The sequence below is a fragment of the Triturus cristatus genome, chromosome 9, assembly GCF_964204655.1.
Source record: "Triturus cristatus chromosome 9, aTriCri1.1, whole genome shotgun sequence".
Lineage (NCBI taxonomy): Eukaryota > Metazoa > Chordata > Amphibia > Caudata > Salamandridae > Triturus > Triturus cristatus.
The window spans coordinates 903,978,726-904,005,648 of NC_140592.1; the positions used below are offsets into that span (position 1 = coordinate 903,978,726).

The following is a 26,923-nucleotide window of genomic DNA, read 5'->3' on the forward strand; positions in this document are numbered from 1 at the left end:
GTTTCAGCCTCTGTCCCGAATTTTGGTGAGATTGACTCTAAGGCTGCTGGGCCTCATTACCTTCTGTATCCTACTGGTGGATCATGCCAGATGGTATATGTGGGCTCTGCAGTGGGACCTGAAGTTCTAGTGGGCGCAGCATCAGGGCAATCTTTCCGATGTTGTCCAGATCTCAGAGGGGACTGCACGTCAATTGCAGTGGTGGCTCAAGAACTGGGATTGGGTCATCAGAAGATTCCTCTCTCTTCCCCAACCAGAGTTGACAGTAGTGACAGATGCGTCACTTCTGGGATGGGGCGGTCACCCGGGAGAGGCGGAGATCAGAGGTCTCTGGTCTCCGGTGGAGTCCGGTCTCCACATCAACCTTTTAGAGCTCCGGGCGATCCGCCTTGCACTGAAAGTATTACTTCATTCTCTCAAATGAAGAGTAGTGCAGGTGTTCAGACAACACTACCGCCATGTGGTACTGCAGCAAACAGGGCGGGGTGAGGTCGTGGACCCTATGTCAAGAGGCTCTCAACTTTGGATATGGCTGGAACATCAGGGCAGATCCCTGGTGGTTCAACACCTGGCAGGTTCTCTGAACACCAGGGCGAACAAACTCAGCTGTCGGTGCATGATGGATCACGAATGGCGTCTTCACTCGGAGGTGGTGCAAGGTCTGTTTCAGCAGTGGGGAGAGCCTTGGTTAGATCTGTTCGCCACCGAAGAGAACATGCAGTGTCAGCAGTTCTGTGCGTTGGAATTTCCAAGGTGGCACTCGCTCGATGACGCTTTTTGTTACAAGTGGAATTGTGACCTCCTGTACACCTTTCCGCCTGTACCACTTCTGCCTAAAGTGCTGAAGAAGATCAAGCGCGACCGGGCCCAAGTCATTATTATGGCTCCAGACTGGGCACAGAGTGTCTGGTACCCCGAGCTCTTGAGCATGGCCATTGATCCTCCAAACCGACTGCCTCTTCAGGAGGATCTTCTGTCACAGCGGCAGGGAACGGTCCTCCACCCGAACTTGTCCAGCCTCCACCTCCTTGCTTGGAGATTGAGCAGCAACAGTTGACAGCTTTTGACCTTCCTCCTGAAGTCTTTAATGTCATCTTGGCAGCCAGGCGTCCCTCCACTAAAACGGTATACTTCTGTAGATGTAACAAGTTTGTGGCATGGTGCACAGCAAAGGCTGTGGATCCCCTCTCTGCCCCTCTTTCTGAGGTCCTCTTGTTCATCCTTTATTTAGCCCAGCAGGGCTCTCCCTTGGGCACTCTTAAAGGCTATCTCTCAGCCACATCTGCCTTTCTTTGCCTTCCTGATCAGCCTTCTCTTTTCAAGTCCCCTATTGTACATAGATTTCTGAATGGCATTACTCATCTCTTTCCTCCTTATCCTTTTGTAATGCCCCAATGGGACTTGAATCCGGTCCTTACTTACCTTATGTGTGCTCCCTTCAAGCCACTACATAACTGTCCTCTTCGACTTCTTACTTTAAAGACTGCCTTCCTGCTTGCCATCACCTCTGCTCGCAGGGTGAGTGAGCTTCAAGCTCTATCCTCAAAGACTTCCTTTCTTGCAGTCCATCCAGACAAAGTGGTCTTTCGCACTAGGCCCTCTTTTCTACCCAAAGTGGTTAACTCTCTCCACATAGGTCAGACCATCACTTTGCCCAACTTCTTCCCTCCTCTGTCCCCTTCCAAAGAGGAGGAGAGACTCTACCGTCTGGACCCAAAGCATGTGTTGTCCTTCTACCTTGACCGCACTGAAGATTTCCGGGTGGCTGATCAACTCTTCGTGGGTTATGTGGGCGCCAAGGAATGTTGGCCCATACAAAAATGCACCATCTCTCGATGGGTTGTCCTACGCATTAAAATCCGCTATTCATTGGCAAAAAAGGAACCTCCATTCTACCAGGGCGACGGCAGCCTCTACTGCTTTGGGATGTGGAGTTCCGCTCATTGACATCTGCCAGGCAGCCACGTGGGCATCCTTGCACACGTTCACCAAACATTATTGCCTGGATAGCCAAGTCCGGAGAGACAGCTTTTTTGGCCGTTCTGTTCTCCAGGACTTTCTGGTGTGAACTTAGTTCGCATACCCACCTTCGGGGTTGGCATTGCTGGGGTATCTATTCTAAGGTAAGGAATCTATAACTAATGGTCTCTTTCAGAGGAAGTAGTTACTTACCTTCGGTAACGATGTATCTGTAAGAGACATGCATTAGTTATAGATTCCTTACCGCCCCACCAATCCTCCTTGTTCTCAAACTGACTTCTAGGGATAGAGACTCCCTTCCAGGGCCTTAGTTATGTACACCAGTGGGCAGTGTCTTGCATGGCTCTGCGCTTCTGGCGTGGAAAGTCGTGTCATAACTGACGTCAGCGCACAGGAGCAGCGTCTAAGTAAACACCGCGACGTCATCCCGGCGACCACGACGACAGACGTGGAGTCGACCGACGGCACCTACCGATGCACAGTGGTACTGCTAAGAGAAAAATTCTCCGGATTCATTCTGACGCCCCGGGGGTAATTCTAAGGTAAGGAATCTAAAACTAATGTATGCCTTACAGATAAATCGTTACCGAAGGTAAGTAATTTGTTCATCAGCACGCCGAGAAGGTGCCTATATAGATGATGCGGATGTCACTTCCGGTGTAGAAGATGCCGACTACGCCACGCGGAGTCCACCAACTCATCCTATCAGCGTGCAGGGGTATAGCTTGAAGAAAAATCTTCTGGATCCAGTCTGACGCCTGGGAAACTCAAAGGTAAGGAATCGCGGCTAGATCATGTCTCTATCGGTTAAGGTGTTACCTAAGGTAACTAACTTGTTCATTAATTCCTGCCACACTCAACAAAACATTGGGAATAGGTCATGTTATGCATATGGCACCGAGCACACCAGTACCCTGTTTTTGCAACTCATGCACATGCTTTGGCCTCAGACATAGCCACTTTGAGACGGGTGTCATTGACTAAGGGTAAACACCAGAGCCATTTTGACACCAATCACAATGCCTGTCTTCTTTGAAAAGAGAGCGGAAAAACTCAGTCCATTTGGGACATTGGATGGAGCCCCTTAATATTTTAACTGTGTTTCCTCCTGATTCTCAAGTTTATTTTACTGTCTTCTAGCTTGTATTTTAGTCTATTCAACAAACACAGCGTATTACCTGAGTGGTACAGGGTGTTTGGCAAGCGTGTTTTCAGCACTGGTCCCCTTTCTTAAACCTCCTGCGCTTTCCATTTCTTAAAAGATATATTAACCCAGAATTTAACCAAGAATGTAACAATAATTCTGACTGATTTTAACACATTTTATTGTATTTACTATTAATATATTACAGTATGTTGTTGTAAATCCTGTTTAATGTAACAAATGCTCATTGCTGAGTTATTGGAACTGAATTTTACTCTTCGCATCACATATCTTATCAACTGCACACCCTGTACTTCTGGTACTTATTGCATCCATTTTACTTCAAACACACCACGTGTTTACTTACACTTCTTGTCTCTTAAGCACCTGCTACAGGATAATGTCACTTTTAAATTACCGTTCCATCAACTCTCCCCATTACTTCCATATCTATACTTATAGGGGTGTCAAAAGGCCTTGAAAAAGCAAAAACTGGGCACCAATAGTTCACAGGAAAGGCATTGGGGAAAAGAGAGCCTCAGCAACTTCTTAAGCGGGTCATTTCAGTCCCTCTGCTAATATTCCACCTTTTGGGATCAATATAAGATGCTGTTTGCTCCTAGGAGAGCAATCCCCTGCCGAACCAATAGACATATTGCAACCCTAAGGAGAGTGGCATATCCTCCTTGGTAAGAACTTCCCAATGTGAGATCATGCCCTACCTAAAGGGTATTGACTCATGAGAAGAGATTATGGTGTGTGACTGGCTGGCAGGGTTGATTAAGTTCCAATAAAGCAAGATGGCTTATCTATCCATTGACTGCAAAGAAGGAGTGTTGGATGTGTCAAACTCAGTTAAAACTATTGTGCTGAATGGAATCAAATGCGGAATTCCACTTTAGTACCAAAATTCTATTTATTATTGATACCACAAATTCAAAGAAAGATACTTTCCTGCACAATGCTGGTAATACTTCCAAAGACCACTTGAAGACGTCATCAACTGCAGGTAGAGGGCCTGCACTTTCTAATTAGTTTGAAAATCTTCGGCATAGTGACTACTGGTTCAGGCTGTACAGGCCTTCTCTTAAATTCCTTTATTTTGACTCGATCATTATATATTATTTATTAAAGGATACATTGTTTCTTTATGGAAGTTTGGAGTATGGTATTCCTTATTACTTATTTGCTCTGATTTTGATTGATTGACACTTTCCGAATAGGATGCTAGCTGTAGGCTTAAATCCCGCAAATGCAAATAAACTCGAACTTAAGCAAGATAAATGCGGCGGACACACTTTGTCCTATAGCAGGAGGATCCAGGACTAAATTTCAGGAGCGCTTCATTATGGAGACTACAAATTCACAAGACATAGAGTGAAATATTTTAGACCGTTTAGGTACCCCTTCCATCAAACTATTGGGCACGGAGACCCATTCAATATAAACTGTTTCCCTAGTATTAACGGTAGTAGCAAATTAGGACTGTGAATTCGCGCAAACTGCCCTGATTTCAACTGCTCTAAATAACACAGACAATAATTGGGAATTGTACAGTGTCTTATGTTATATGTGGTGTAAATACATTCACAATTTTAGCACTGCTTCGTCTGCACTGTTCACTGGTGTCACATTTTACTGCATATGAACTGGTTTATTGCATTTCTTGACTGAAACTAAGGTTGTCCTGTGCTTCTATTTTTCAAATTCACATTTCAATTAATCATAATGGGAATCAGTTTGTGGATCCCTGTAACGCATAGACGAGGTTTCCGGTTTGAATGAGTCCCACATAACTACTGTTCTGACAATATATATTGACCCTGGTCTCGTGGGTATATAGGGTATTCCTTGTTAAATATACACTATACAATATAATTAAAAAATAAGAAAATCAAAAACAACCGAGGTACATTTCTAAAACAGAATATACATTCGGAAACCCTTCTTGAACTTCATTGTTCCTTTGAGAGACCTATGCTTTTAATACCCTATCTATAATTTACTGTTTTAGATATGCTGCTTTAACTTAAACCTGGTTTATTAGAATTGAAATATTGAATGCACCAATAGCTGTATTAAAAATAGTTTGATTTCGCCTTTCTTTGCTATTCACAACAGGCGGCTGCAGAAACAGCTTATGACATGGTGTCTCCAGGTCTGAGTCCTATTGAGGCAAACAGGACAAAAAGGTTTTCTCATCATCGCTTGGCCCATCAGCCAGTAGATCTACGGGAGGGTGTGGCTAAGGCATACACTGTTGTGAAAGAGGTAAGATTCAGTAGGATGGTAGATTATGTATGGTAAATGCAAGACCATACCAGACGCTTAAATTATATCTCATTTTGAGTTGTTTTGCAGAGCAAAAAAGGTGTTGTAAACTGGAGCCTTTTTCATGTATTTAGACAGTTAATTTCTTCACATTAACAATGCAGTACGTGCCAGTAGTTAGCAGAGCACTGTACAGACATTAAAAGGAAAACTATTTAGAGAGGGCACCAAGCAACACTTTTACAATCCCAGAATGAAAGTTGGATTAGCATGGCAAAATCACACAAATATAAACTGATCCAGAAAGTTCACTGTTAATCTAAAAAAAAATAATCAAAACGGACATACTGAACATTTGAGAGAAAAATTAAAGCAAAAGTGCCTGGTTTAAAGAAATCAATTCCTCAATGGCTAACGTTACCCAAAGATGGCCTACTGACATTTCATTGTTTGTCTTCTGTGTACTGGTAGATTTGGATGTCTATTACTTACCTCAGCATTAGCACTGTTCCAAACAACGTCGATTTTTCGGGCAAATCCCAATGCATTGGAAGGTGTTTAGATGTAAAGGAATTGATTTGGGATCCATCACAAATGCAGCGGAATGCCCTATCCACAAAACTGATGGTCACCCTACCCAGTCAGTCAGTCAAAACCACTTTAATCGGTTATTCAAAACCATAAAAGCATGTTAAAATACCCATCACATAGAACCAAATATTACACAAATCCATCATAGGTAACATACATATATAAAATACATACTAAAAAGATGAGTCAATTATACATTAAAAATGAAATGCCAGAACTAACTAATATTATAGAATACATATAGTATAAAAAGACTCATTAACGAATTTTAAGATAATAAAAAGCCGAAACCCATAACCCGCACTCATATTATTTCCGTCTTTTCCTTGCTCTAACTGTAGCAGCTAAAAAACTAGCGATATTAACGATTTCCCAGGGTCTCCCTACCCTATTTGTGTTTGTAGGGTCAGCAGCTCTCCTTCGATAGAGCACCAATTGGCTCAGTCGATGGACAGCTTCCTCCAACTGAGTAGGGTCTGTCAGAGGAAGGGCATTATACTGCAACCCTATTTAGGATTGACGGTGTAATGCCCTTTTTATCTGTCGATTACAGAGGGCTAGAACAAAACAAATAATGACTCCCACAGGCAGGAATAAATCTTGGGCATGGGCGTCATGAATTTCAGTTTTTTCAATAACAAACTCCCACTTCAGAGTATGTTCCTGAAAAACAGAAAGTTGGTGAAAGTTAGTGGATGGCAGTCATCCATCAAACATGTTGTGCCATAACAGGAACTGCCATGATGGTGGCTCATGTCAAGGTACAGAGATCTCCACTAGGGCGGTGGTGATCTAAAAACTTGGCAAACAAAAGAATGTTCGGAATGCAGACTAAGGGCCCTATTACAAGTCTGGCTGTCTGAGGACTGCTAGACTCGTGGCGGTGGAGGATCCAGCCACCGCCGCACCGGAGGTCCGACTGGCCGAATACACACGCAGTCGGACCGTCAGCTCCGCACTGGGAACCACCATCACAGGCGTAGGAGCAGTGGTCAGAGGCCTCATTATGCTTTGCGGGACATCCACAGTCCCGCCAAGCATATTATGAGTTTGCTCTCTGCCAGGGTTTTCATGGCGGTTCACCACCATGAAAACCCTGGCATAGAGGAAACAGAGGGGGCCGTTCTGAGCCCCTCTGTGCCTCAACCTCTAGTACTTGCACATAGTGGGGCATACCATGTGCCCCCCTGTGTGCATGCACAGAGGTTCCTGCGCGGCATGGACTTTCGAGTCCATGCCGTGCAGGAACCTTGTAGTGTGATCCCATTGCTGTGCTGTTTTTAATGACACTGCCGCCTTTAAAAGAGGCAACGCCATGGGGATTTCGAGGAGTTATTATGTTAGGGCACCGTCTGGGTGCCCACAATTCTGAAAAGCAGTATTCAGTAAGAGCTCTGGATCTGCATTTGTGAAAAGGTTAATAATATCTGAGATTTTTAGCAACAGTGCAGCTCCTCACTTGAGTCCTACTCTGGGATGATAAGAGCATTGAAAATATGTATTGAAACAGTTTATTGTAACTGTTTCAAATTCTTTAAACAGTTTGCAAGCACTGACAAAGTCTATAGGTCTTTATTGTTTTATAGCTTAAGGAGAAATGCTAAGAAAACAGTTTGGGAATAGAAGACCCACAGACAATTCAACGGGGTATATATGCAATCACAGGCAGGATGTATACGGACACAACGCGGATACAACAGGTATATTGGTAGACAGTAAATGAAAAGATGGTAGTTCACAGCTGTGTTCATTCGAGGTGTACAGTGCAAGCTGTTTAAAGAGGCACTAATATGCATATGGGTAAAGAGGAAAAGCACCGGGTGGACAAATAATGTATTGGAAGTACTTGTGATTTTGTTATGGAATGCTGATGGATGTGCAGTCTAGGAATACGTGTGGCAGGAACAAGACACTGCTAAAAGTAATAGTACACTGTTGATTAAGTAATAGTTTGGCTCATCCACGCACTGGCCGCTCCTGCTTCCACAGTCGGTGCCTGCTTCTCTCTGTAGACACTACGTGAAGATAGAAGTGCAGGCCCTCCTCAGATTAGGAACCATAGGGCATCAGCAGTGCACACTTTTATAACACATTCAGTACAGGTGGGTCTATGGCTCATCAGTGGTGTAAAATTTCTTTTCACACACAACTGGTAACACGTGAGCATGAGCAGTGCAAGCATACCTTTTGCACATGAGCATCAGGAATGAAACTTTTCCTCGCATAAACCAAGCACATCACAGAAGAACAATAGTCCAAGACATCTACTTAACACATTGACAAGATAGTTATAGATCAGGCAACGTCCGTGCCAGCTTCCCTCAAGCAGAACAGAGAGAGCAGCTGGGAATGATTAACACAGACACTGATTAACACAGGTAGTGCAGGCCGCAGTGCAAGTTTCCTTCACTTAGAAGAAGCAGCGTCTGCGAAATATTGGTATAAAATTAGTTGAAAAAAATGTTAATACAAAAGCAGTGAGAATGTCACCCATGTTGACAGAAAGTATCTCATTCACAGAGATGTGAAATGTAGATTTGAATCACGCAGACCTGGTTTAGATCTTGGCAGACTGGTTAATCCGTTACAACGGTGACGGATATCCTGTCCGCCGAAATATAAATCCCATTATGTCCTATGGTCATTGGGGCATATTTCTGTATGTGGTTCATCTGATCTTAGAGTTTTTCTTAAAATATTTCTATTGCATGTTTATAAGAGGGATGAGAAGGGAACACTGTAGCAAATCAGTTCTGCCCATTTCCTCCAGAGAATCAGGACTCAGAAGTCGGACTCCCCATAGAATAAAACAGATAAGTGAGCATGTAACACTCACCCTGTTTCCCTAAACTCACCCTAGAAGGGCCAATGCCCTGGGTGTCGATAAAAACCCATTTATTTGTTTTGAGTTGAGAGGGGGCATGCAAGGGACCTCCTTCCCAGAGGATCTTTTGGCCCTAGAGAAACCATCCTCGAGGGCCTGGCACTATCATGGATGTCCCAGAAACTCAATCTCCTGTGACAAAGTGTGAGAAACAGGCAGGGGCATTGCCTGCTCCTCATGCCTGTGTCAAAGGGAGTTGGGCATGGCTCTCCATTACCTGCTTGCGCTCATGCGGGCAGGGGACATATCACAAATTCTGCCTACCAGCATGAACAGATGGAAAGCTTGCTGCAGTGGGAACAGCAGAAAAGATACCAGTTCCTGTGCAGATCATAGGGTGTTTGCATGTGGGGGAAGCTGTCTGAGGCCACAGGGGCTCCCCCCATGGCTCCAAACGTCCCTTTCCACTTGTGGGTGTCCAGAGTGAGACTGGCACCCCCAAGAACAAAAACAAAGTATGTAACAAAAGGCTGCAAAAGTGAAAAGAGAACAATGGGCTAAACAGCTCATAAAATAATCATCAACTGGGCTTCAAGAGGCCCCATAATGCCCATGAGGGGATTCAATCTGCAAATTTCTGCTTTGTGGTGCTGATTTGGCCTAGTTTTGCCTATTTTTGTCACGTCCTGTCACTTCCTGACACATTGATAGTTGCGATCTCAATCTGTGAATTAACTCCAGAGGTAGTTGGATGCTTGTGCCTCCAAGTAGGCACTGCTTTATCTTTGGGGCTATGGTTTGCACTCTTGCTTCCACTTTTGCTGGTGGGTAGCAGGGCGCCAACCCTTGGCCTCGAGTTTGAGCTGGATGGCATTGCTGCCCCAGGGCAGTTAGTGGTAGCATGTCCCCTGGTGAAGGCATCCCTAGACAGGCTTGCTGTCTTGCGGTGCTGGTGAAAAGCCAGTCAGGCCAGGGAACAACTGGGGCCTAAGAGTCTTGACAGAACGCCCAAGCTTGTTTTGAGTTGAAATGTTCAACTAACTTAGAAAGATTAACTGGCTATTGGTACTGTGCTCATTGATTCTAATGGTGATGCTGTGTTGAAATGACACATGGATGCTTTTCCTGCTGTGGTGATACCCTGACCAATCCAGTTGCCCTACCTTAATGATAATGACCCCCGTCCCCCTTACCTTGATATTTTGCATTTCATATAGGAGGGGCATATTGTGTTTATAGGGTTTAGGACCTATTAGGGGTGTAATGTGATATGAGGGTGTCACCAAAGGTACCTCCATGTACCTGAATTTTATATATTTGTGATTTAATGCATAATATTTAGTAGTGTTTGTGTAATAAAAGTAATATTCCTCTGTTAAACAAAAAGCACTTACTAGACCATAATTTGAGTGTTGTTGTGTAGCAACGAGGTAGGGTTACTAACCCACACTAACTCCCTTGAGTAGGCTAGGCCTTGGATTGCTCTGCTTTACTTCCCTGAGAGAGTCACGTGCTACAATGTGGTTCCCAATAAAGTGACAATTGTAGATGTATTACTTGTTGAGGGACATTTGCAAATAATAAACCAATCAATTAAAAGCTCCTTTTAAAATCACGATGCTGGCATCACCCAGCCTATTGTTGTTGTGTTATGTAAACATTTATTTATAAAGCACAGTGGAAAAGAAATTAAAATACTTAAAAAATTATCATGCAGAAAGCCCTTAAACTAGCAAATAAGTCACTAGAGCTATACAAGGCTGCTCTGATAGCCAGAGCAATCAGCAAACGCTATATTAGTTGGCAGAAGCCTTGTGTTTAAACACTTGTGGAAGAATTCAAATGTACTTTCAGGTTGTAGGGCAAAGTTCTAGTTTGTGGGTGCTGTGAAGCAGAAGACTCTGTCTCAGAGAGTGGCAGTTTTGACCTGGTACAATCAAGCAGACACATCATCAAGGCGATGGTTATATCCTACAAAGCTATCTATGGTGTGAGAAAGTGGATTATTAGTTCGGGTGGGTGTTACTCCATCACAAGTAATAATGCCACAATTCTTGTTAGGTTTGGTAAAGGCTTCAGTAATTTAAACCTGAGCTCAACCCATTGTAGCTATGGCACAGAGCAGACAGGCTTAACTTAAGAAACTGTGTAAAGCATAGCCGCAGATTCCTTACCTTAGAATATTCCCCACTTGTCAAACTGGATCTGGAAATTTTTAAGCAATCCCCATCTCCACCAGTAGGTGGTATCGTTTGGCTCCTCATGGCACCTTCCACGCCGAAAGTAACATGCTCGGTGCCTATATAGGAGTCACTCCAGCAGGTTGGCCTCAGTTCCTCCTTTTCCGTGCCATCAGCGCGGATCTGGGCGAGCTTCCATCAGTCTTTTTTTGACTGGATTTTTTCAACATTTTGTTGACAACTAGTGTGCCTTTTTTCGGTATGTCCCCAAAGAAGCCTACCAGGTTTGAGCCTTGTGGAGCCTATCATTGGCAGATGTCGGTGACGGACCCCCTACTTAGTGTGTCTGTGATGTCTGGAGAGGGACCACGACTTTGGTTCTTGCGCGAAGTGTCAGACAATGAACTCCAAGGCCCTCCAAGAATGGGCCATGAAGCTCTTGACTGCTTGGCATGTGACTCTGCGCAACTCCAGGTCCTGTTTGTGGGGACGGTCTCAAAACTGCTCCCGGAGTCACTTACGACGATCCTCATTGTGCTACAGGACTTGTTCTACAAAGTTCCATAAGAAGAAGTCGAAGCGCTCTTTGACTTCTCTGCATCGCTGCCACTCTTTGAACAACGTGAGTGATCGACACCACAAATGCAGGACCTGCCCTTAGGTTGTTCTTGTGCCGCCAGTGTTTGACAACGGGTCCATCCTGCGCTTCCCAAAGATTGCTGGTGGCGAATCCCACCCAACTTTGTGAATTTTATGCCATGAGCCTCAATTTTGGACAGCCGAACCCCTCTGAAGCGCCTTTGGCCTCTTCGGTTCAGGAGGGTCTTCGACTGTCAGCGGGTCCACTCTCAGCACCAGTTGGCCCCTAAGGATCCATTGGTGAATCCAGATCGGCGATGGCTAAGGCTTTGCGACCTTCTTCATGACCGTTCCAGGTGCTGCCGACCCCATCATGATTCCCAACTCTGATAGGGAGCCGGACGGGCGTTACACGATGTCGGCTGCAGCGCCACATGACCTAAATCAGAGAGAGAGTCTTATATCCCTGAAGGGCCCACTGAGGAACACAAATGGAGTGGATCTGAGGATCCTATGACTATTCCAACCCTCTAGCAGAGCCCATGGCTGATGATGCCTGGTATGAGGATTTGGCTGACGCCAGTGGTTTGGACACCTCACCAGATGCTGGCCTCCTTTCTCCCACCACAGTGGCTACTGAGGAAGGGGGCTTCTTTTGCGATTGTGGTCTAGAGAACGGCTGAGGTCCCAAATCTGACATTGCCCCTGGTTGAGGTCAAGACTAACGTCTTGACAGAGGTGCTTCAGCCTGGGGTATCCTCCAGAGAACCCTTATGACTTTTTAACAAAGCCCTCATGGATGTCCTGCTCAGGATCTGGGCCAAGCTCTCCACAGGCACCTGCACACAGCACATTACTTGCCGCCATCACCCGCTCCCGTGGACCCAGTCTTCCTCTCCCAGCACCCCACCTCTGAGTGCATGGTGGCCCAGACCCCAACCTGCCAGATAAATTCTGGTGCGTTCCCTACCACGTAGGAAACTCAAGGGGCTGGATACCTTTGGTGTGAGAATTTTCCCTTCCACCACCCTGACACTGCGGTCCATGAACACTGCATGCTTATCGGGCCGTTATTTCTACCCAGTGTGGGATACGATTGCACATGTACTGCTGTGGTCCTGGATGAGGCCCAGGCCATACTTTCCCAAGCTATTGCTGACAGGAGAGATGCAGTGAAGGTCATCATAAGATACGGATTGGATATGACCGACTCGCTGGGCAGCGCCATTGCTTTGACAGCGCCTGGCTGAGAAATACTGGCTTTTTCGGAGGATGTCGAGGCCTCCCTTATAGACATGCCCATCTGATGGGACTCGCCTCTTCGTTGACAAGGCAGATTCACCTCTGGAAATAATTAAGGACAGTAGGATGTTGGGGCTCACTATACCTCAAAAACAACTGCCCTCCACCTTCCGCCCCTCCCATGGCTACGGTAGGGGCTATCAGCAACATTCATTTCTCCCTAGCCACCATGGCTAGCAGGCACAGTCCTTCCGTGTCCGCGGACGGGGTTCACACAGACCTGAGGTCATCTCAATCCATCCCCGTCAATCACAACTCAAAAACCTCTTTAATTTGCTCTTGTTCCATCATCGGCACCCCATTGGTGGCAGAATTCGGTGCCACCTGCACCAATGGCAGAAAATAACTGCAGACAAGTGGGTGGTTCAAATCGTCCAGTGAGGCTATGCCCTCCCATTCCAACAGATCCTGCCACCTTTGCCACCGTCCTCCAATCGGCTGATGGAGGACCACCTCTACATCTTGCAACCCGATGTTCTGTCTGTTCTGGCCAAAGGAGCCATCGAGAGGGTACTCGCATCAGAAGCAGGTCATGGTTGCTATACCCACTGCTTTCTGATGCCGAATAAGGATGCATGCCCCCTCAACTACTTCCTGAAGAAGGAAGTGTTCATGATGCTCACCTTGGCTCAGGTACTATCTGCCCCTTGACCATGGAGACTGGATGGTAGAGTTGGACGTGCAGGAGGTTTACCCCATATCACCATCCTTCTTGCCCACAGATAGTACCTGTGGTTCATGGTAGTCCAAGAACATTATAGGTTCGCTGTGCTCTCCTTTGGCGTTAATACGGTCCTCAGGTGTTCACCAAGGTGGTGGCGTTGGTTACAGAACGTCTGTGGAGGTCAGGAGTGCCAGTTTTCCCCAACTTCGCAACTGGCTGTTGAAAGTGGGATCGCCCCAGGCAGTTGTCTCCTACCTCCAGATTAGAGCAAACCTGCATTCGCTGGGGTTCACTGTAAACATGCCAAAGTCACATCTGACTCCCTCTTAGACACTTCCTTTCATCTGAGCTGTTCTAGATGCAATTCAGTTTCTGGCTTATCCTCTGGAACAGTGAGTCAAGGGTATTCGGGCTATGATTCCGATGTTCCAGCCTCTATCCTAGATTTCAGTGATACTGACTCCATCGTCTTCTGCATCCTGTTGGAAATTCATGCCCATTGGCACATGCGGGCTCTGCAGTGGAATTTGAAGACCCAGTGGGCACAGCATTGATCTAGTCCAGATATTGAGGGGAACTCAAAAGCTCTCCATTGGTGGCTCATGGACAGCGACTGCGTCCCCACCCAGAGCTCACAGTGCTGATCGATGCATTACTTCTGGGTTGGGGTGTCCATCTGGGAGAGGTAGAGATCAGAGGACTCTGGTGTCTGGCAGAGTCTCAGTTCCCCATCAACATTTTGAAACTGAGACAAACAACACCTCCGCCATGTGGTATTGCAACAAACAGTGTTGGGCGGGTCGTGAAACCTGTGTCAGGAGGCCCTGTGTCTCTGGACATGGCTGAAACATCAGGACATTTTTCTGGTGGTTCAATACTGACAGGATCTCTGAACACCAGAGCAGAGGAACTCAACCATTGATGCCTTGCAGATCACAAATGGTGTTTCGTTGCAGAGGTAGTGCAAGGTCTCTTCAGAGATTGGGGAGAACCTTCGTTAGATATATTTGCCGCCGCTGAGAATGCGCAATGTCAGCACTTCTGCACTCTGGAGTTTCCAAGGCAGCTCTTAACAGACGCATTTTGTATTTAGTGGCACCCAAGACAATTGTATGCGTTCTCACCAATTCCACTCCTGTCAAATTCTTAAGAAGATCAAGAACATCCAGGCCCAAGTTATCTTAGTGGCCCAGACTGGGCAAGGAGAGTTTGGTATCCCTAACTCCTGAGCGTGAGCATCTGTCCTCTGAGCAGGATGCCTCTTCGGGAGGATCTCCTATTGCAGAAGCAGGGCAGGTTTCTGCTCCCAAACCTGTACACTCCCGCCTACATGCATGGAGATCGAGCGGCAACAGCTGGGAGTGTTTGACCTCCCTTCCTAAGAGTATTATGTCATCTTGGCAGCCAGGCACCCCACCACAAAAACAATTTACGCTTGGTGATCGGACAAATTTGGGGCTTGGTGTGTATCCAAATCTGTTGATCAAGGTTTTGCTTTAGGCACGGTTAGGGTTACTTCTCAGCTATTTCCACAATCCTGACTAGTTTTGTTAAAGATTTACCAGGTTTCCTCCTACGCCCTTCATTATGCCCGATTTATTCAGTCCTCATCTTCCTCATGTGCTCACCTTTTGAGCCGATGCACAGCTGCCCTCTAAGACTGCTGTCCATCATTACTGTCTTCCTTGTGGCAATCACATCTGACAGGAGGGTTAGCGAATTGCAAGTGCTTTACATTAAGCTCCGTACACTTCCTTCTTTCCAGACAAGCTGGTTATTAGAACCAGGTCATCCTCTTTGCAAAATGTAATTGCACATTTTCACTTCGGACAGCCTATTACCCAGCCTACTTTTTCGCCCCGTCATCCTACCAAGTAATATGAAAGACCTCATTCTCTGGACCCAAAAAGAGCATTGTAATTTTATATTTTAATATTGATCGCACCAAAGATTTCTGGGGGGATGATCAACTCTTTGTTGGATTTATGTTTGTGAGGAAAGGCAAAGCAGTTCACGAAAGGACCATCTCCATAGGGATGGTCCTTTAAAAAGAAAATCTGCTATGCACTGGCTAAAAAGTAGCCCCCTAAGGGTTTTAGAGTTCATTCTATCAGAACTAAAGCTGCTACCACTGCATTGGAGTTCACAGTTCTGGATACCTATCAGTCAGCCACGTGGCCATAGCTGCACACATTTATTAAACAGTGCTGAGTAGACAGTCAGGTCCAGCATGACGGACATTTTGCCCATTCAGTCCTATAGGACTTCTTAGTGTAATAGAGTCCGCAAACCCACCTCCAGGGAGAGATTGCTCTGGTATCTATTCTGATGAAAGAAATCTTCATCTAGAAGTCTCTATCAGATGAACAAGTTACTTACCTTCAGTAATTCCTTATCTGGTAGAGACTCCATCTACCTGCAGATTCCTTACCGACTCTCCCATTCTCTCAGTTCTGCCAACTGTATGTCATTTACAATTGGAGAGGTCCTTCAGGACCTCACGTGGCACACTAATCATTTTCCCTCAACTTGGCTCTGTGCTTCTAGTGCTGAAAACCAATGAAAACTGAGGTCAGCGGCTGGTGCCTATATAGGCACCGCGTACGCCTTGTCTGACGCTGATGACGCCAACAATGCCACGTGGAGCCAAACAATGCCACCTGGGGATTGCGCAAAAATGTCCAGATCCAGTCTGACACCTGGGGAATATTGTAAGGTAAGGAATCTACGGTCTCTACCAGATAAGGCGTTACTGGAGGTAAGTAACTTGTTACAAGTAATAAAACAGTTAAAATGTCAGAGAGACAATACAATAAAAATCCCTCTGATTTATACAAATAGTGAATATTTTAATCAACAAAATGACACCAAATCAACAAAAAATCCTATAGAGGGAACCAGAGATAAGTAAATTTAAAGAGCAGAGCAGACACGCTCTGCTTTCGATGCCTCTCGGATCATGAATGGCTGCTCCATCCAGAGGTGATTCAAGGTCTCTTCGGAGAATAGGGAGTACCTTGGTCAGATCAGTTCGCCACTGCAGAGAACGCACTTTGTCAGCACTTCTGCGTTCTGGCCTGTCCAAGGTGGATCCCGGTCAGAGATGCATTTCTTCTCAAGTGGAACCGAGGCCTCCTGTATGCCTTTCTACTGAGACCACTCCTGCCCAGAGTTGTAAAGAAGATCAAGGCCCAAGTCATTCTTGTGACTCCGGATTGGATACAGAGAGTATGGTATCCTGAACTCCTGATTGTGGGCATCGGTCCACCGTTCAGCTCCCCTTTCAGAAGGATCTCCTGTCACAGAAGCATGGCAGAGTCCTGCACCCAAGTCTGCGCACACTATGCCTCATGGAGATTGAGAAGCAGCAGCTGACAGTTTTTGACCTCCCTCCAGAAGTTTGCAATATCATTCTGGCAGCCAGGCATCCCTCAGCCAAGACAGGCATACGCTTGCTGATGGGACTAATTCATGGCTTGGTGTGCTGACAAAAATGATTATCCTCTCCCTGCACCTTTGTTGTTGTTTTTGTTCTTTCGTTAGCCTGGCAAGGCTTTGCTTTGGGCACAGTTAAAAGGGTATCTTTAGGCCATATCAGCTTTCTTGCAGTTGCTGGACCAGCCCTCCTTGTATACGTCAACGGTTGTAGCCTGTTTTCTCAAAGGCCTTCAACCCATGTGTTAGAAATGGGGTTTCTGGTTGTCTGGGTATGCACCCTGTACAAGCAGGAACCACCACTCTAGTCAGGGTAAGCTAGATACACACTCCCTGATAAATTGTGCGCGTCCTCTGGCAGATTGGCACAAAGCAGTCAGGATTATCTAAAGAGGTAATGTATAAACTATGTGTGCAACACACACACACACACACAAAGTAACACAAAGGAAACACCACGAAAATACTCCATATATGGTCAGAAAAATGTATCATATTTTTATGAGTAAAACAAGACCAAAATGACAATAATTCAGTAGGTAGAACCGGAGTTATGAATTTGTAAAGATTAAATCAAGATTTAGCGCTTAGAGTCAAATAGCTCTTAAGGGTTACTTGAGGTCATGCTGGACTGGGGTGAATCTCAAATTTAGGCCACCCGCGATGGAAGGCAGGCCAGCTACAGCACTCACACAGGTCCCGATGAAAAACTACCTAGTATGGAGCAAGCATCGACGACCAAGACTCGATGCGTCGGTTCTGATCCATGAAGACGATGAAGGCTACATCAGCAAACCCCTTTACGATTCAGGCACTGCGTCATCGTCGTGCTGCACTGTCCGTCATTGTCGAGTTGCACAGTCCATCAAAGCGATGTTGTCGATCAGCTCCTGAGTAGGCTTCGAGGGGATATGCGTCGGTTCCAATCAGCGCAAAGTCGTCACTGCATCGATCTTGATGGTTCTGGCAACAGAAATCACCTTTCAAGGGCCCAGAACTGGATTGACAGGGCAGGACTTGCAGATGACACAGTCCAGGTGCTGTTGTAGGGTTGGGTTGAAGGAAGTCTTTGGCGGTCCTGAGACTTCGGCACTGGAGACAAGCCATCAAGCCCTTGAACTCACTCTGGCTTCAAGTGAGATGGGTCCAGTCCTTGTCCTCAGCAGGGCAGGGATCAGATTGCAGCAGGGCAGCACAGCATAGCAGAAAAGCAGTTCTTCCAGAGCACCAGGCAAGCAGAGTGGCAATCCTTGTAGTACAGCATTCTTTACTCCTGGCAGAGTTCTTCAGAGGTCCAGTAGTGTACTATCTTCGTAGGGTCAGAGGCCCAGTACTTATACCCAGTTGTGCCTTTGAAGTGGGGGTGACTTCAAAGCAGGGTCTTTAAAGTGCACGGAGGTACTTTCTTTCCAGCCCTGGCTCCAGACTATCATCCATTTATGTGGGAAACAGGACGCTACCTATTCAAGTGTGCCAGCTCATCCCTCTCTTTCTACCCAGGAAGAGCTATCATAATGCAGATGAGTTCTCTGTCACACCTACCCTTCCTGTATTTGTGGCTGTCTAGAGGGAATGCACAAATTGTATCTGTCACCCATCCAAGATTTGTATTGGAGACAGGCACACAGAGCAGTAAGAGCAGAGAATGCCCACTTTCTAAATGTTTTATGAACAAAAAGATCTGACCACCTAATTTCCTGGCTATTTAATTGCCATTACTTAGATTTTTTTAGCATAACTCTTTAAACATTTAAATGCATGTCAAGTAGATACACCAAATAGTCATATAACTCAAAACAAATGCAAGGCATTCAAAATTACATTAATCAAATAAGTGTACAGCATCACATTACACCAATCTGATTCACTATGGGTGTTTTTTTTCTCTTCTAATTACAGTGTTGCAAGTTTCGTTATCTCCCTTGTTCAGGGTGCTCCATTAAAATCTGATCGTTTGTCTCCAGTGCCAGTGACTTGTTCGCATAGTTTTTTCTGAAAATGATTTTGTATCAATAGTGTTCCTGCCGTAACGCAGTGAATCTTATGAAGTTGTTTTCACACTCCCCTTGGCTGCAGTGATTTCAGAAGTATAGATAAGAAGAGGCAGTCACACATATTCACTGCTCTGTTTCTTTTCAGCTCAACTTGGATTACGAAGGACTCGATTGGTAATGGCAATTTAATAGCCAGGACCAAGATAAAGTACTTCCATTGGTCCTTCCACTGCTAAAAATAAATAGCAGGGTTTGAAATTAGGTGGGCAGATCTCTTTGTTCATAAAATGTTTCACACGTCCTATCTGACCTTGAAATTGGACGGAACCCCTTATTCATAGGGGACTGTTTCTTAATGTGGCATTTCTAAAATAATAATGTTAAATACAACTTTATCGTTAAAGAGGAGTTATCAAAACCATTCCAAAGATATAAAACATGAAGCAGCTATTCCTTTTTGATCAGGAATTACAGCTTAAAAGTTATTAAGCAATTCCTAATTCTAACCTATGAGAGGATTAGGTCTCACAGTAGTGGAAAACCAAATGTGGGTGGCTGTCACTACTAGGACAAGCAAAACCTACCAGTACATGTCTCACCTTTTACTTTCACAGTACCCTGTCCTCTGGTCTACCTAGGACCTACCTTAGGGATGACGTGTGATAAAAGGGAGTATAAGGCTTGGCAAGTAGTTGGCAAGTAGTTTTAAATTCCAAGTCGTAGTGACCGTAAACTGCACACACAGGCCCTACAATGACCGGCCTGAGACAGGTTTGAAAGGCTACTTTTGTGGGTGGCACAATTATTGCTGCAGGCCCACTAGTAGCATCTAGATTACAGGCCCTAGGTTTATGGTATTCCACTTTACAAGATCAGAAAAAGAGGAGAAGGAAGGCGAAAAGTCAGAGAGGGTCATTTTCCAACACAATGTTTCCTACAAAACCGTTTACCATGTCCCAATGGGACCTTAACTTGGTTCTGACTTTCTTGATGCATTTGCCATTCGTGCTTTTGCATAATTGCCCTCTGCATTTCTTGACTAACAAAGCAGCCTTTGTAGTGGCCATTAAATTGGCCAGGAAGGTTAGCAAATTGCAGGCACTGTCTCTGTACCCTCTATACACTGCCTTTTTTCCAGATAAGCTGGTTGTGAGAATACGTGCCTCTTTCTAGACAAAAAAAGGTGACAGCCTTCCACATTAGCCAGACCATCACACTGTCAACCTTCTTTGCCAAAGAAGAAGAGAGACTCCATCGCCTGGAGCCAAAAAGAGCGTTATCGTTATACATTAATTTTACCAAAGAGCACCGGGTGGACGATCAACTCTACATTGGGTACGCCGGGTCAAAGAAAGGGTAAGCTATGCATTTCCAGATAGATTGTACTCTGCATTAAAATCTGCTATGCACTGGCCAAGAATCAACCACCAGAGGGCTTGCGGGCTCTTTCTATCAGAAACAAGACTGCGACAACAGTGTTAGCCCACAGAGTTTCCGTCTTGGATATCTGTCAGACTGTGACGTAGGCATCTCTGTACACGTATACAAAGCACTACTGCCTGGACAGTCAGGCCCGTCGTGTTGGGCACTTTCCATGTTCAGTTCTCAAGGACTTCCTGGTCTGAATCTGTCCGCAAACCCACCTCTGGTAAGGTATTGATTTAAGCCCGTAAAAGCACGAGTCTTTATGGGTGGGAAACCTCTGGAGCAGACAAAAGTCTTCACCTATTTGGGTGTCACCTTTGGCAATAAGTTGAGCTGGGATCCCCAAGTTAAGATCCTCGCACTGAAACACACTCAATTAGCGGGAGCATTGACCAAGGAACACAGGCTATCACTAACTAAGCCAATAGCTCAAGTGGTCAAAATTTACACGACTAAAATTATTCCCACTATTTTATATGGTGCTGAAATCTAGGGGTTTTGTAACCTGACCTAATTGTCCACAGTCCAGAATAAATTTATGAGATCGGTTGTGGGCCTGCCCCAATCGTCCCCCCGTACTCCACTGCTGTTTGACGTAGGCTGTCATAGTATTGAGGATACTGCCTGTTGTAGGCCGTTGGCCTTTTGGAGGTGTCTCTGTATTACTCCAGAGCTCCATCTCTTTGCTAGGGCTTTGTCCGAAGTAAGGGGATTGGATCGCCTGCATAGGATCCCATGGCTGATTGGCATAAAATCTCTCCTTATTAACATGGGGATGAGGGAACTTTGGGAGAGCCCTGAATCGGTGGAATTTCCTTCCAAAGAATCCTATCGAGCAGCATATTGGGAGCTAATTAAAATAAGGAAGTTCTCCTCTGTCACTAGCCCCATTCTGTCTAGAGATTTTTTAGATCTAAAAGATGAACCCTGTCTGGAAAGCTATTGGGACCTTATATCAAAGACATCAGACCGCAAGCTTTACCACCAATTCAGAGTTGGGTCATTGCCACTCCGGAAGTTTACATGTAAGTGGCAACCAGGAATTGGTGAGAAGTGCCGATTTTTCCCGGATCATACTGAAGATATCGACCATCTCCTATTTGTATGTCCGGTCTATCACAAACCTCGTAGCTTGTGGCTAAAACCAGCATGTCGGTCCTTAGGAACCAGCTATGCGATGGTCGCTAAGAGGCTGCTGAAATCTGGCTATAATGAGATCGCAGTAATAGGAGTAGCTAAGTTCCTGAGTTGGGCATGGGTATTGCGGATGAAAAATGGGGGGCCCTTATAGCTAAGATATTTTCCCTTGGGGTATTGAACGAACTACGTGGAATTATGTATTTTTATGTTTTCTTTATGATGTGCTCAAAGTCTTGTGCGTGGGATATATTTAATCTTGTATTAGGAACTGTTTTAATATGTAAATATAGGTATTTATTTTATTTTTTAATTTTTTATTTTTAAACCTTACTGAGAAACTTGTAAACCAGTCTTAGGTCTTGGTATGGTATATATGTGGTTGTATCTAATTTTAATATTCTGTCTTTTAAGATGAAAAATCGCAATAAAGACTTTTTTGAATTGAATTGAATTGATTGGGTATTATTTCTAAGGTAAGGAATCTGCAGCTAGAAGTCTCAATCAGATGAACAGGTTACTTACCTTCGGTAACGCCTTATCTGGTAGTGACTCTGTTTAGCCACATATTTCTTACCAACCCTCTCATCCTCCCTGCTTTTGCGAACAGATTTTTCCATCTAGGGTGATGTTGTTGGTCCTTAATGTCTGCACTCTGGTCCATCAGCATTCTGTTGTTTCTCCATGCTTCTGGTGCAGAAATGTCTTGAAAAGAAACTGACGTTAGTGCGCTGGGGTGGCGCCCATATAGGCACTGTGCATGTCACTACTAGTGCGGACACCGTCAATGCGGAGGTACTGCTCAAGATTTTCCAGATCCAGTCTGATGCCTGGGGAATATTCTAAAGTAATAAATCTGCAGCTTGAAAGAGTCACTACCAGATAAAGTGTTACTTGTTTTTAGTGCACTACAGGGAAATCAAAGTGGTTAATCTGTCCTGTAAAAGACTTACAGTGCTATGGACTAATCTGTCATGTTAGACCACTGCTGCTCCAGCACTACCAACATTTCAGAGGTACCAGATAGTGCTTAGTGATTAGTGAATGGGATCATAATAGGTAAAAGGAAGTTATAGGAGGGATGGGCAGCAATAAAACAGGCATTCATAGGTGAGAGGGGCAGTGGAATGGAGATAGGCAGTGAGGAGGCAGGGAAGTGGCAGGAATGTACCACACTATCCCCTGGTGATCCAGGGGGAGGGAACTAGTGGCGCGGGGCAATAGGAGCAGGCCAGCCTCCAACATGAAATGTTCAACACAAAATGAGGCCGCTCCCAGGTATAGTGACCTAGGTGTAGAGGATTAAGATTGTGAGTGTAGGCATCTCTCAAAATGGGACGGACTGGTCTCACACACCACCTGGTGTCATGCTTCATCATTGACAAGTCCTCGCCCTCCAAAAACTTGGTTTGGTGGAGGGCGGGCATACACCTGACGACAGGGATGCACTTCTAAACTAAGTGGGGGCCCTTGAAAAGTGAGTAAGAGTTAAAAGGCCATTATAGCTGTCAAATTAATTTTAATGTGGTAGGCAGATATATGGTTCTTTAAAAACAAGTGAACGGGGTAGTGGAGAATTTATTGTCCCCTCACCGTTATCAGTGTGGTCGACATGTTTCTGCCGTATGGCCCGGTTGGGTCCGTGGCATTCATCAGGACCTAAATAAAGTGAAGGGCTCCGCTCTTACCAACCTTGTGCTGATAAGATGCCACTAGGTGGGGTGACCTATGTCACACTCCACAGAAAGGAGGGCTTAAATTGAAGCCTGAAAGAAAAATAAAGTACAACAGAATAAATGAAAACATCTGCGGTCACCTTACCAGATTTTGCATTCATTCACATGCACAAATCCTTAATTGTGAGTGACTATGTGTGTAACACGTGACACTCTTCTGTGTATACTTTCAGTTAAAAAATACATGAGAGTTAGTTAATATTACCCTAAACCATGGGCTTAAATGCCCCATGGGAGAACGAACAAGCATTGGCATAGCCAATAGGTCTCGTTTTTGGGACCTTATAAGTATTTAGTTATGCAGCACAATATCCTTGGTGCAACAACATCAACTGTTGCATGGTTAAACACTTAAAAGGTCCCAAAGGCGAGACCTATTGGCTATGCTCGATGACTCAATTATGTGGTGTCCTTCTGAATTGTGTGGCATGATGTGGAATTCTATGGTGTGGAATGGATGTATGTGGTGTGTAGTGTAATTGTGTTGAGTTCAATTATGTGGTTTAGTGTTGAATTATGTGGTGTTGATTGGATGGATTAATGAATGAAAGGTTGGATGATGAGAGTGAAAGAGTTGCTGGATGAGGTTATGGGTTTCGAATCATGGCAAGTCAGACTCCCTTCTCCATTCATCTGAGGTGGGTGAATTGAGAACCATGAATTGGGCAACAGTTATATAACATAGGATAGTGACAAACGTGAGTTGGCCGTTATATAGAGCTATATAAAACTCTTGATATTATTGTTCCTTATATGTACCTATCCATGTAGCTTTCTGATATATTTTCCATTAACAATTCTCTCACCAGTTCAGGTGGGGGGGGCGGGGGTGAGGGTGGGGGCGGCAGGGCTTTCTTTTTCAGCATTTCTTGGAGAGTCCTGCCTCAGTGAGGTGGAGTTGATCCTAGTAGTAATGATTGGGGTGTTGGCGCGTAAGTTTAGGAGAAATGACTATAACTGGTAAGTGATGACAACATTCTTTACTGAACACAGGAAGATACTTGTAGGAATATATCTACTTTGTACAACTCACGGGTACAGTAACCTGTGCATGAGCTCTGGACATTCTGGAGCTTTCTATTAGGGAGAGGCCATTTCAGTCAGTATGAAGAAGAATGGGATAGAAGGGCTGGGACTAATGAAGCAATATACATGCAAGGAGCAGCCTGCCAAAGGGGCGATGTGCACTTGACCAGTATATGTATAGAAGCTTGGGGCAGAACCAACTAAAACAAGCGTGGTCATGTTACTGTCAGGACCTCCTCTCCTGCGTGGGAGTAAATGGTTAAGATTGTACGTTGCACACAGTGGGCCACTGTTCACCAGCCCTTGGAGATCGGGAGATAGGATTCCTCAAAATGTTTAAATAGTCCACACGAACAACTAGGATGTCAGTAATGAGAGGGTATGTCTGGTAGAAACTGTCTCCATCCTCAGCAGGACTGGAGTAGAGAGAGGCAGGAGCTCCAAACAGATGCCCCCACCTCACTGACCGCCTTATGCCCCTCCTAGCATGTGTGGGTCTGCAGGGCGAGACCTCTGACCCCTCAAAGTACACCCACCAGGGCAAGAAGGAGAAATGTGTTAAAAGCAGAAACCGGTGGGACCAGGAGCCTCAAATTAGATCAATAATGCGCTTTTTATCGATTTACATTAGGAGTAAAGATGAGAATAGGAAAGATGGTGGAGGGAGCGAGGGAAAGTGGATTCAGAGAAGGGAGAGGGGACAATGAGACAAGCGAGGGGCAAGGGTAGAGGAGAGAAGCCAGGGGATGAGAGATGGGAATAAGGGGTGCGAGGAACGGGTGTGGTGGAGAGAGGGACACACACACACACCGTGGTACCGAGGGGAGCCGAAACACGGAGCGGCAGGAAAGTCCCAGAAACAAAGAGTAGAAGGAAAGACACAAAGAAACAATCGGCAAACTGTAAAAGAGTGGGCGATAGAGAGCAAGAAACAGAAGGAAATAAAGAGTGAAGAATGGCAGAGAGGACCACGAGCCGGGGGGGGGGGGGGGTCTGGGTCGAGGGGGTTGTAGAGAGAGGCAGACAGAATTAAGAAGTTGAGTGCAATAAAAAGGATAAAATGCCATAGTCCGTGTACCATGTGTAGGAGTCCCCCAAACCGGCAGTCATATTTCAACACAGAGGAGTCTTTCTGTTGAGCCTTTGAAGTCATGCAAATAAAGCGGTATTTTAGTGGTTCACTTGGCCAGCTCCCTGAACCCTAAGGTCGAGGTAGCCACTCACGCGAGATTCAGACCTGGTTCAAATCAATAGCTAGGGCCGAAGATGAAACTGAGGTGTACAGCGCCGCACTAGTCTTGTCCACGATCACACAGGGATGCACGCGCCTCGGGGGTTACCGCCTCTTCTCTGCCCCCGCTCTAAAAATAAGCCATAATTGTACATGGTGCAAGCCATCACCGGGGAGCCAAACGCAGCGCAACGCTGTGAATGCCCGGCGATTCCATCTGCTCGGGGTTTAATGGGGCGGACGCAGGTCGCGCTTCGTTCAGGCTGTTATTCTTCAGCCGCTATGAGAGTGTTTGAAAAGTAATGATTTGTATCACGGTGGGAGCGCGACCTGCCTTGTGCACGTAGCGTGAAAATGTGTGAAAATAGACCTGAGGCTCGCGTGTGCTTCAATGTCGCGGGCATCAGCTCACACAAATGTCAATAAAAATAAAAAAATGCCAATGAAAACGCTTACCTCTCGCCAACCTCCTTCCCAGCCAGAGACTTCAATCAAAAGAGCTGCAACGGAACGCTTCCAAATAAAACATGAACTCTGGGTGTACTCCAGCACCCATCCAGGATTCAGGGAGGACTTCCGGCAAGAGCAATGCCCAACAAACAGAGCTAGTGTAGGGAGCGAGAGTAAACAAAAGGAGCGAGAAACAGAAGAAGCGCGCAGCTGCGAGGCGGACTGAATCTAATTTCCCACTGATACGAGCAGCGCACTAGCACGAGAGGCGTTTATTTTCTCTAGCGAACCTGAGTCATCCTTCGTCCAGGAGGCTTCTTCGGTATGGAACGCCGTGCAGGAAAAACAAGGTGCTTTGCATTTGAAGTAGTTAAAAGAAAAAATAATAATAATAAAGACGGCAAAAGTGAATCCAGGGGTGAAAAGACGGCAAAAGTGAAAGCAGGGGAGCGAGCGCTGCATTTGATTAAAGTGATCGCAGACACGGCAAAAGTGAAAGCAGGGACGCGAGCGCTGCATTTGGTTAAAGTGATCGCGGACACGGCAAAACTGAAAGCAGGGGCGCGAGCGCTGCATTTGTTTAAAGTGATCACGGACACGGCAAAAGTGAAAGCAGGGGTGCGCGCGCTGCATTTGAAGTAGTTAAAGTGATCGGAGACGCGATCAAGCACGGCGAAACACATGGCGGCTGCGCGTGTGCACGCTAACGTGCACTCAAGCTTTAGGCCACAGGCGGTACTTTAAAAATCCCAACTACAAAATGTCTCTCCGAGCCAGCGCATGCGCTGGCCTCAGCGAGACCTAAAAATGGGAAGACCCCTGTAGTCAAACACTGAATGGGAAAAGAACAGACAATTCAAAAAGGCTGCGAACCTCATTTTCCGAGTGTGCAGGAAACGATCTAATTGCAATCAATCATGTCAGGCATCCACTTACTGCATCGAAGTACGTCTC

At 45.6% G+C, this 26,923-nt stretch overlaps 1 protein-coding gene across 1 annotated transcript in view; it reads left to right on the plus strand.

Moving 5' to 3' along the window:
• The window catches only part of ATG2B (autophagy related 2B), a 1,039,004-nt gene that overhangs the window by 997,313 nt on the left and 14,768 nt on the right, over nucleotides 1–26,923 (plus strand). The window contains exon 41 of the mRNA XM_085626438.1: nucleotides 5,246–5,395. Within this exon, the coding sequence (XP_085482564.1) occupies nucleotides 5,246–5,395 (150 nt within the window). The remainder of the gene's footprint in view (nucleotides 1–5,245; nucleotides 5,396–26,923) is intronic.